Consider the following 12,456-nt stretch of genomic DNA (forward strand, 5'->3'; position numbering starts at 1 on the left):
ACAAAGTTAAACTCACATCTGAAACCTTTTCATATCACATTTTAGAGGCGAAACATCCCAAAAAATCCAGACTGCAGCTTTAAACAGACGATGATGTTCAACAACCTACGACCATCTGTTCAAACCTGAGCTCAGACTGACCCCTGCTGTCACACTGAGGAACTGCAGCTCAGAGGACCAACTCAACATGCAGATGATCAATGTCATGACATCTTTCTTAATCTGAAAACCTGTGAAGGAAACATATGAAGAAAAGATGTGAGGAAGAATTAGGCTACATGTAATTTGGTGCTACTTATAGGGTTTATCTGGTTGGTTTTATTCATCTGTGTGGAATTTAAAAAAAAAGTTGGTTTCTTGAGGAATCACATTGAAAGTATTGCTCCATTTATTCTCAAGAAAAAATGCCTCCATCATTTCTTTATTTGATTTTTCATGACTGTTTAATTGTTTGCTTGTCTGCAGACAAATTGAACAATTTTGCACATCCAACTGACTTCCTTGGTACTAAGATGGTCCTGGTTATGAGCCCTAATTACCTGTAATTAATGGTAAATTACATGATACTCTCCCGGAAACTGCCTTGGAAAATATTTGAAATTCACAGATAAAATAAAGTTTAAAATAACGTTTTATGTTATTAATTGAATACTTATTCCACCACATTTAAAAGTCTGTTAAAGGATAGCCGAGGCTTTCACTGATCATCTCTCCACTCAGAGAAAAAAAACTGTAATGCAAGAAAAACCCAAAAGGAGGCGCCATTGCATTAAAAATAAACCAAGATACCTTCAACTACACAGTCAAATTTTTTATTTCACAATCTTAAAGCTGCTTCTCATCTCAACCAGATTCCTATATTTCAACAATATAATAATAGAGTGCCTGTCGGATAAGAAGCATTGTATTTAAAGTTATAGAGCAACCAGAGTATTTTCATACTTATTGAATATGAATGTTATGGAAAACAGGGCCATCACTCCTCACAGTGTATCTATGAAACGGAGACATTATGGTTGGAACAGGCTACAGTTTTAAGGTGGACTTTTCCTTTAGATTAAAGCTGCTGCAGGGTCTGAATCCTCTGAAAGAATCGACCCTGAAGACTGAACCTGCTGCTCCTCCAACAGCCTAACCTTAAAGAGGTTAAAACTAATGAGGCGTTCAGGTGCTCCTCCTCAGCTCAAGTTTATCACCAGGAGTTTGTCCCTCAAATCATTCTGTGGTAAATCTGTGGAGTTTCTGTTCAAGTTTCTTTTGTTATTCTAACTACAGCTGAAAGGATGAATGTTTCTTCAAGACCAGCATGTAAACACATCTATTTCCATCTTAAACTTGCTTCAACGTGTTCTGTGCAATAACGGCTTAGCTCAGGTGCGTCCACTTGTTGTTTTACCTCCATATAATGTTTTTCATAACTTGAATTAACTGTTGGTTTTAAAAAAAAGTTCAACAGTTTATCTATTAAGTTTCTTTTAGCGAGCTATTGTGATTGTTTATCGATTAGCCTACTTTCAGCTAACCATTTCAACTGTTTAGCTATTAGGCTACTTTTTTGCTAACTAGTTCAGCTGTTTATCTCTTACTTTTAACTAGCTATTTAAACTGTTTATCCATTGGGCTACTTTTAGCTAGCTAACTGTTTCAGCTGTTTATCCATTAGGCTACTTTTAGCTAGCTAACTATTCCAACTGTTAATTACTTAACGCAAACTATTTCAACTGTTTATGCATTAGACAACTTTTAACTAGCTAACTATTTCTGCAATTCATCTATTAGTTTTTGCTAACTATTTCAGCTGTTTATTCATTAGGCTACTTTAAGCCAACTAACAGTATTTCGCTTGATCTGTTACTTTTAGCTCCCTATGTTATTGTTTTTCCATAACTTTAAGATAACTATTTGAACTGTTTATCCATAACATTTAGCTAAGTATTTAAACTATTTAATCAGCGAATACCTGTTTCAACTTTTCTGCTTACTTGCTGAGGCCGACTCTCAACAAGTAGTGTTCAGGCGTTACAGTTGACTCAATGTGAGGATTTTTTATCATTATTATTTCTACTTTTTCAAATAGTTCGAGCTACTCCAGTTTTTATAAGTACCCCTAAAGCAACTGCAGAAGTACAGCCTAGGGTACAAGTCCCCCTATGTGGGAATCAGTGCTTAAAACAATTGATTGGGTGAGTTGTGTTCTCCAAATTTAGAAAAAGAAATTCAGAGTCTGGTGGGACGGGGTTTCATCAGCCTGTTATGACGTATTCAGTGTCAACATGTGGACTTCAGAGGACTCAGCTTTAAACTCGACAAGAGTCCTTCGGGAACCACTGTTTTTCTGGGTGCTGATGCCAAATGATCCTCCTGCTCTTCAAACAGGAAATGATGACAGGACTTCCACCCAAAGGAGGAGGAGGAGGAGGAGGAAGAGATTGTTCAGATCGCTGTAGGCTGCAGTCAGAGCATTGGATGGTGGAGCAGTGAGACGCTGTGGACGGCAGCTGATGGGTGAGAGGACAGAAACTGAACTTTTACACAAAACATCTGAAGGCGACAAACACAAAGCTAATTCTTGTCATGCTAGAAGGAAATTTCCTCTCCATTTTGGATGCTTCCTTGTGGGAAGAGTTGTTTTATTGGTGCTTTCTCATATGGAAGTGTGCTCTCTGTCCTTTAAAACATCCACAGCAGGAATAAAACTACAGCTACAACTACTACAACTTCTTTTATTACATTTTAATTCTTTAGATTAATTAACTAATGAATTAATTAAAATATCAGCTTCATGGAGAAACTACTACAATGCTGATTGTCTGGAATTTACTCTTTTGTTAGAGATTTGGTTGAATTTGATTTAATGGAAAATTCTGTCCTCTTAGACCGGATGGTAATCTCCTTAATCTGGGAAAAAGTTTTCACTTCCATGGTTGTTTGTAAATGTAAATTTATTAAACTGAAGTCAGGAAAAAGTCAGATAAATGCAGAAAAATAATAAATTAAATTAGAAACTTGTGCATGCATGCTGCATTTGACTCCAATAAATATTTTCACAGAAAAATCAGTGATTAAAATTTAGAATGAGAACGACAGAATAATAAAAACAAAGAGGGAATGCAGAGGTTTTAATCAGAGGATTATAGATGACAGTAAATGAAAAAGTAGAATCACATGAACTCTCAGTTGTGTTGGATTCAGGTACCCAGAATCAGGGTTTTCTGTTTTTTTTTTGTAATTACAGGCTTTTGGTGAAAGTGGCTGCTCCAAAGATAGAAAACATAAAAAACAAGAGGTGTAACCTGCAGTTGCTTTAAAAAGATAATATAATCAGATGAAAAACCAAAAAAAAATGCAAATTTTCTTTTATAATTTTCCTCAAACCCTTTAAAGGTGCATGTGAATAAACCTGAAATGGTCGATTAGCCCTTTAATGATCATTTTCTGCCTTTTGTTTAATAATTGTGAGAGGGTGGAGCAGCTTTTCACAAAAAAAATCAACAACAGCAATAATCAAAAAAATAACATCATAAATCTGTACAAAGAAGTTTAGAAAGTATATCAGTTTATTGGTTTTCACAGCTGAAAATATATATTTCTTTATTATTAATATCTCATTTTCACTTCTCAAATGGAGAAAAACAAGAACTAGAGCTGGTTTGATTTCACTGCAGGAAAGGAATCATTTCTCTCATCTAAATATTCTTCTATTTCTCCCCAAAAAATGTTCTATTATTGAACAAGACACAAATATTTGAGGAAATCATCATGCATGTTCGAGAAGCTGCAGCATCAGTTTCTTTCCACTTTGGGTTTTTGCAGCATTGATGAAGCTGAGATGACAAATTATTTAAAGATATATGAGAAAATAATAATTAGTTGGAGTGAAATCAAAAGAATCGATAACGAAGCAGCTTTCTTTTCACACTGAATCCCGTGTTTTTGTCCCGTGTGCGCAGAGCAGAGCTACGGGGAGGTGAACCAGCTCGGCGGGGTGTTCGTGAACGGCCGCCCGCTTCCGAACGCGGTGCGGCTGCGGATCGTGGAGCTGGCTCAGCTCGGCATGCGGCCCTGCGACATCAGCCGCCAGCTGCGGGTCTCCCACGGCTGCGTGTCCAAGATCCTGGCCCGCTACAACGACACCGGCTCCATCCTGCCCGGAGCCATCGGCGGCAGCAAGCCCAGGGTCACCACCCCCGCCGTGGTGAGGAGCATACGCGACTACAAGCAGGACGACCCGGGCATCTTCGCCTGGGAGATCCGGGACCGGCTGCTGTCGGACGGGGTGTGCGACAAGTACAACGTGCCGTCCGTCAGCTCCATCAGCCGGATCCTCAGGAATAAAATCGGGACACTCTCACAGCCGTATGAGGGCAACAAACCGGCGTCGCCTCAGCTCCAGTACGGACATGTCTATCCGTACTCCTCCTACACCGGGGCCGCGGTCACCCACACCGGGACCAGGACCGGCAGCGGCCACGCAGGACACGTCGGTCTGCCGCGGAGCTGGCACAACATCCTGGGCATCCGAGCCTTCAACCCGACAGGTCGGTGGAGACACTTTAAAAACACTTTAAACTGATTTATACCATAAAACTTCACCCACATCAGACCATCACATCAATAATAATCCTGCATCCGTTTATAACTGATCGATTATTCTGTTTACAGACATGTTAGTAAGTATTGAGATAAATACTATAAAGTAAAAAAATATTACAACAAAAATAGATTAAAAAAATGCCAATGCAGACGTCTCCAGAAGATTTTGATCAGAAAGTGTTCAGTTATTGTTCAATTTATTATATTTTTACTCAGTTATTGTTGGCGTGATCGTAGCCAGATTTAAACACATTGAATTAACTAACAAAATGTCAAAATATCCAAGTTTTCAGAAAAATTAACACCAAGACAAACAAGCAAACAAAATATAATACCATAATTGTTCAGCTTTTCAATTTACCAAAACTGTTAAAAAAAAAGCAAAACAGACAGTTAAAAATGAATTGTGCACAAATGCTGATGCCATAAGAAATAAGGTGATTTCTTTAAGGCGAGGGCACATAAATATGAAATTTATGTCCAAAGTATGAATTGGCTTCCTCACAAACGGAGTCAGAGTAATCACACATTAAATAATAAAACATGTTAGGATCTCATTTAATTGATTTTATAATTAATTTTTATTTCCTCTTCATTTTTAAGTGATGCTTTAATGTAGTTCTTGACATCTGGAATCAACCATCTTCATCTTTGTCTTCACAATGTTGAACAGAGAGACATTGTTCAAACTCACATCTGACTTCTTTTGTTTCTTTATATTCTTTTTTTACATTATCAACCAAACATCATTTACAACACCAAGACAAATGAGCTGTCTGATGCACATTAAAGTAAATGTCACAGAAAGAGAAAAAAAAACAAACACTGAGAGTTTTGGAGGAGGTATTTACATTATAGTAAAAGTACTAATACCACACTGTAAAAGTACTTTGTTACAAGTAAAACTCCAGTACTGAAAATGTTACTGAAGTAACAGTATGTAAGTATAATGAGGAAAATGTACTTCAAGTATTAAAACAAGCTTGTTTAAAGTTTGTTTAGCCCAGAGCTCAACTTTATTACAAAAACATTCAAATCATTCAAAGGAAAAGCAGCAAATCTTCACTTTTGTGACACTGAACCATGAAATATTTTTACATGAAAAATAAATGATTATTAAAACAGTTGCCAATTAATTTTCTGTCAATCAGCTAATTGATTAATCGGTTTCAGCTGTAGCTTGAAGAAAGCATTGGGTAGTTTATAGCAAAGCATCATACTCCAGGAATTCTTCATGTGTTTTGTTGCCTGTAAAGCTGCAAAAATCTTAATTTGTAAAGTAACTGCTGTCGGTTAAACACATAACATGACGATAAATACATGTAGTGAAATGAAGAACAATATTCTGAGATGTGGAGGAGCAGAATGAAAAGACTCAAGTAAAATACAGGTACCTCAAATCTGTACTAAGAGTGACACTTAGTACATTTGAAGTTTGTTTTGGTCTTTAAAGCTTCATCAGTCAGCCAGACAAAATGTTATCTTAAAGTTTAGAAATATGCAGTTTGTTTAACTGTTGCACATCAAGACATCAGAGTTTGGATTTGATGTTATAATGCAGCTGAAACTTTGATTTCACAGCATTTACGTCCGCTGACCGTCGCACTGTTTGATTTTAAATTCTTGAAGTTGTTCCAAAAGGCAGAAAAAATACTTTTGGTGCTTTTAGTTTGTATGCTCCTGTTATCTATTTTGCTGTTTTTTAAATCAATATTTGTTACTTTTATTGGTTTTATTATTACATTTTATATTCTCTAAATCATTTTACTGTGCACATTTACTGTTTTATGATCAGCTTTTCTGTCCTCAGTAACCTGCATGAAAGGTACAAATAAAGTTTGTTTGAATGATGTCCTGTGATAAACAGCTTCAAAGAGGTTGTTTCTAACTCTAAAGCTGTTCTATGGTGAAATTTAACTAACTAACTAATGTAGAGCATCAGTGCTGTTCAGCAGTGATCTGATCAGCTGATCAACAGGATGTTTTCTGTTTCTATCATGAGCATTTACAGCGTTTTATTCTTCCTGCTCACTGACTCTTTTTGAAGCTTTTAATTAATTTGTCCATTTGAAAAACAAGATATTTAAGACTGAACACGGCTCCCCTTCTAACTGGTTTAAACTGGACTGAACACAAAGCAAACTGATCTTTTAAGGTGGAATTGTTTGCTCTCTGATATTTTGAAGACTGCTGCAGATATGAGCCAAGAATGTTAAATTATGAATTTTTACATTTGTGTTCATGTCTTCTTTTTTTTTTTTTTCAGCACTGTCTGGACCTGATGGACACACAACCAAAATGGAGGACTGGACCAGTATGACCAGTATGAGACCGTTTCCCTCTGGAATCAATGGAGTGGAGAAAACCAGCAACGAGCCGGACCTCAAATACCCACAGCAGGTAAATAAATAAACTGTCAGAGGATTTCTTTACTGGTTGGTGTTTGCTGCAGAAATAATTTAGATTATTTCTGTTTAATATGACAACAAAAACAGGGACTAATAACTAACTGACTTTCAAAGTTAAAGTCAAATTAAGGAGGGCTTTTATAAATAAACAGCCACAAATCGATTCAATTGGTAAAGAAGGTGCAGAATTTAGAAACTAATACAGTTACTGAAAAGTGAAACAGCTGATTAAATGCAAAAATACATTCTCTAAAAAGAAAAGTAAACATAGGATTTTATTTTACTTTGCCTTTTGATTCACTGACTTGTATTTTTCGATTTGCCAGCTCCGTTTTTATTTCATGGCACACTGAGGCAGCCGTGTGTTATGCAACCAGAGCTCTGATTGGCTATCATCAAGGCCCACTTCCTGTTTTCCAGGTCATGTAGGAGTAAATTAATAGCTGTTAAAAAGTCAACAGTGATGATAACAAATGACAGTCTTCATTCTTCCTCTTCCTCTTCTCACATCAGGACACCTTCAGTTTATTATTAAAACGAAGTGTGTTTGTGGTCAGTTTAGTTAATGGTTGCTATGATTTAACATCTGATTTAGAGTGGTGATTTATCGGCCAATCAGAGCCAAGTATTTTCAGTGGCCCAGGTATAATAATTGAAAAAAAAACCTTGAAAAAAAAAGATATATGTTTGTGAGGACCAATTTGAGGTTTGGACCTTGAAAATGACATTTTTAGAACAACTAAAAATCCACGTTCTGTTGATCAGACAATTTAGGAAAGTGAGGAAATTCACCAAATTAAACAATTCATGGAAGATGAAGATGTTGTTTGGATTTCAGAACATTATAGAGTCAAAGTATGATTTGTAAGTTAAGAATTGGTTTTAGGGTTAATGTTAAAATAAGGTTCAAGCTAATCCAAATTAGTGTGTAGGAATCATGGCAATGATGGTCCAAAACAATGAAGGTTTGCAAGCAAGTGTGTGTGTGTGTGTGTTTAAATAGAAAACTGTATGCAGTATATAAGAGAGGTTGGTTTTGGATATTGGGACAGTCGTGGAAATGTTTTGGAAAGTGAGAATGTTTGTGGATAAGGATCATTTTGCGAAGTGATGACATTTTTGGAATGAGAGGACAATTTCTATCATGTGATATTTGCGTGAGAACATTTTTGAGCTAATCTTGCTAATTAATTGCGTTACTATTAGAAATGTGGCAGTCTGAATTCAACACTGATTTGTCTGCATGTGTGTCCATTAATCAGCGTGTCGTAGTTTGCCAGTGAGCGAGGCAAGCTTTGATAGGCTGTGACGCTTTCAGCTCTTTCTGACGGAATCTGTCAGGATGCTAACAGTTAGCTGTTTTTTTAAAGAGCTCCAGGAGGCTCACTTCTTCCTTCAGAAAGTATCTGGCAGTTTCATGGCATCCATGGTGTTGAAAGGTGTGCTGGGTAGGTGTGCTAAGCACTGAAATAACTGTCTATCCTGATGGAAACGTCAGTGGTGCTTGTGTGCATAAGCCCATACATGCTCATGAACGTGTGGTACACTGATGCATCCTGGTTTGGGGGTTAGAAAATATGCTCAGCCTACCCCTGACTCATTATGTGGACCCACCAGGAGGTCAAACTCAGGCTTTTTAGATATACTAGAGGTGACATCTGAAAAATCTCATCATGAGTTTTCCAGAAGTCCAAACAGAATCCTTTTCTTTCTTTCTCGTCCTCAGTCTTCATCCAGTCTGCCCGGTTATGTCCCAGCTTGTGCATATTCCCCACCGAACCAGTACGGAGTGTACGGAGGTCCGGCAGCCAGCTACATGAGCACCGGACACCACTGGCAGGCCCAGTCCTCCAGCCTCACTCCCAGTCTAACTCCGGGTTTGGCTCAGGCTCGTCCCGGCCCCGCAGCACCGCTGGAGGCTGCAGATTTCCACACCGCAGCGTCTTTCAAACTACCACAAAGAGAAGGTGAGGCTGGATTAAACACTCCTTTAAAGCTTGTTGTGTAGGAGACCTGATCAAGATGTTTTGTTTCCATGAAGATAACATGATGGACCATGTGATACTGTCCTTTTCACATTTTACAGACTCAGATTGTGGACTCAAACTGGGAATTTCTTCACCCCAAAATTCCCAATTTTCCCTCCAGCTCACTGTTGTATATATTGTTATATATATATACAGATGCTGACGGGGAAGTTGGCTTTGTGGCCTGACTGAAAATTACTAATCTAAGAATCTGTGATGTAAAAAACCACAGAGCTTCCATCCTGTGTTTTAAACTATAAAAACACACGAGTGACTTTATTTTCCGCCAAATGGTGCGTTTCTCTATTCAACAACCACTAATGTTTGTGTTTTTAAGAAACAGGGTTGGTCCTGTTGAGATTAAAATGGTCCCAAATTGCACAGGAGAAGCTTCTGGTTTTGATTTAAAGAATAAAATAAAACATAATTTTGTCTTTTGCGCGAGCATAAAATACAGATGATATTATGGACCACGTGTGCTGTGTGAACAGTGTGTTTATATTCATAAACTAAACTGAAACCAGGATGAATTCTGGATATTCATAGAAAATTCACCAGCAAATACACATTGCTGTTGTATCTTCAGTCATCCAAATTATTACATTTCGGTTTTGGCTCTAAACGGCAGCCCGCAGCCATAGTTTTAGCTGAGGAAGAGCAAAATAATGATCACAAATCTGATCTCAAACCAGCCGCTTCAGGCCTCATTACAGCTGCTCATAAACACACAGCAGATAGAACCAGTTCTTTATAAAGCTCAGCAAGCAAATAGTGATCACCTGAGTTCAGTGTGACGACATTTAAATGGTGAAAAACAGCAGTTACAGCACCTGGGACTCTAAAAGTGAATTTAAGTTTTAATCTCTTGTGATATCATTATATAACACACGTTTTATCCTATACACAGTTCATTTAGATGAACTAATAATAATAATCCTGCGTGAAACCCAAAGTCAATGATCTTCATCTCAACCTAACTGAGTAGTTTTGGTGCCTAAACCTAACTGAGCATTTCACAGCTGTGACCGTTTCACAGCGCTAACCACGCGTTCGGAAGGTTTTCTGGCAGGTTTAGTGCGTCGCACACAGATGCTAAAGGGAACCTTGTGCGTCTCTACGAGAGGCTGAGGAACGTGACAAGGCGCCGCCGGTATTTGATGACCTGGGATGAGTACATGTTTCAAATCCCATAAAAAGACTAAAACCAACAGTGACTGTAGTATTCTGAAACATCTTCTTCCTCTGTGCCATAGAGCTCCATTGTTGTCCACCAAATGTGGATGAAAATAGTCCCAACAAATGCACTATTACCTCCTGTTTGTTCACTAAAAGCTAAAAGTAACAGTGAGCAGCTGTTTTCAGAAATTAAAAGTAATTTTTCGAAATGAAAGTATATATTTTGAGCTGTTTTTAAAGATTCAGAGTTGGAGGTGAGAGCCACAGGCAGGAAGTCAGAGAGTTTTGAGATGGACGAACACAAAAACAAAGAATATCACCAGCATCATCCTGTCAGGGCGGATCGCTTATTGATGAAGCGTTTGGTTGCAGGTTTGTGATTGTGTATTTTTAAATGAAGAGTTAAACGGTTCTCTCCATCGACGGGTTCGGATCAAATGTTGTATGTTGATAAGAATATTTTGAGAAGCTGGTTGTAATGTTGCTTATCTTGTTTTTACCGATATTTACTTTTGTTGTAGATGTTTCTTATCTGTTAGGGGGACATGCTGTATTCTGCAGCGATGGCTGTGTTGTTGTTAAGAATATTTGTTGTTTGCAGTCGCAGTCACATGAATAATTAATTAACTTTATGTAAAGAAACTGTGGATGATTCCAGCCTGATGAAGGTACGACAGCTGAAGAAGGTTTGGTGAACGGCAGGTTGGACACAAGTTGTGCGACATGTTTAATTTTGATTAAATAATTCAGCTTTTGAAATGAGAACGATGATCCTGACGGTGACGATCAATGAGTTTATTTTGCTGTTTTCTCCGCAGAAGACAGGAAACCTCAGAGTCCTGTGTACAAACATCCTCATGCTGCTCACAGATTGTCTTCAGCCTCGTGACAACGCTGAGGAGACACGATGAAGACGATGTGATGCTGAAAGACTGGCAGCTTTTTTTATGTATGAGTCCTGACAAAGAGACTTTGACCGCTCCAGACCAGAACTGAGGACCCGACTGTTGCAACTCATGATCGATTCCTTTATTTAGTGATTAAGTCCTATTTCTCGGGCTGAGCAGCACAAAGACATTCAGTGAAGGAAAAATACTCCAAATGCACCCAGAAATTAAACTACATCAACAGTTGTTTCTTTATTTTTAACAACAAAACACTTTTTATTTCCCCTTTTCACCTTGAACAGAAATTCATTTTTTAGTTTTTAGGAAACATGCTCATTAGCTTTTTTGCAGAGAGTTAGATGAGAAGATTGATGCCACTTGCCTATCTGTTAAATATGAAGCTAGCAGCAAGTTAGCCTAGCTTAGCATAAAGACTGGAAAAGGAGAAACAGCTAGCCTGGCTCTGTCACAGGTAACAACATCTGGCTCCCGGCACCTCTAGAGCTCTCTAAGTCACACCTTGAACCTCTTTTATGATGAGTTCTGTGCCTGAATATTTCCTTGGCTGGACACAATAACTTCAGATGAAACAGCAAATCGTTGTTTTACACTTCGGTTTTTCTATGAATTAAACAACTGTGATGTATCGTGTTATTTACTGAGCTTTAGATGTGCTGGTAGCCAGATGTTGTCACCTTTGGACAGAGCCAGGCTAGCAGTTTCCCCCTATTTCCAGTCTTCATGCCAAGCTAAGCTAGCTGTCTGCTGTAGCTTCTTATTTAACAGACATGAGCGTACCTATCTAATCAGATAACGCTCCCTCAGAAAGTGAACAAGTTTGTTTCCCAAACTGTTGCTCAAAGCTCCATCTTTTTCCATATTTCTGTCATGAAAGGGAGCGTTTAAATTTCATTGGAACTGTATCATCTTGTAAAATATATCGGTAAAGCTGTAAGTATATTTTTGTATAAATGTGCTTAATAAAGACATGCAATAGAGACTGTATGTCAGTGGTTTGAGAGCATTAACAGCCTTTCCAGATGTTGAGAACGGAGCAGAGAAGAATAACAGATGGTCAAATTTGATAATAAAAATATATTTTTAACCTAAACTTCACTATTAAATATCCTCGGTTTTTATAGGATCCTGTATGTGTCCAGACAGTGCTGTTCAGATAATAATACACATACACACACAGTGTTCTGCACAATCATCCAATTAATGAATATGTTTTGTTACCCCACCGTTAAGGGCTAAGCTAATGACAGTTAACTAAAGGTCTACGCTAATTAATTGAATTAATTGAAATTGGTGTTTGTGTGATATTTTTTATATGTAAAGTGTGTGAAAATCCTCCTGTGTGAG

At 37.8% G+C, this 12,456-nt stretch overlaps 1 protein-coding gene across 1 annotated transcript; it reads left to right on the plus strand.

Annotated features, from left to right (window-relative positions):
• The first annotated feature begins 2,356 nt into the window (after positions 1–2,356).
• Positions 2,357–12,096, plus strand: pax1b (paired box 1b). The gene is made up of 5 exons (XM_041958760.1): positions 2,357–2,505; positions 3,951–4,538; positions 6,860–6,993; positions 8,728–8,968; positions 11,023–12,096. Exons 1-5 carry the CDS (start codon positions 2,502–2,504, stop codon positions 11,091–11,093), a joined length of 1,038 nt encoding a protein of 345 aa, XP_041814694.1. The 5' UTR covers positions 2,357–2,501; the 3' UTR covers positions 11,094–12,096.
• Positions 12,097–12,456: the final 360 nt, after the last annotated feature.

This window comes from Chelmon rostratus, chromosome 18 (assembly GCF_017976325.1).
Source record: "Chelmon rostratus isolate fCheRos1 chromosome 18, fCheRos1.pri, whole genome shotgun sequence".
Lineage (NCBI taxonomy): Eukaryota > Metazoa > Chordata > Actinopteri > Chaetodontiformes > Chaetodontidae > Chelmon > Chelmon rostratus.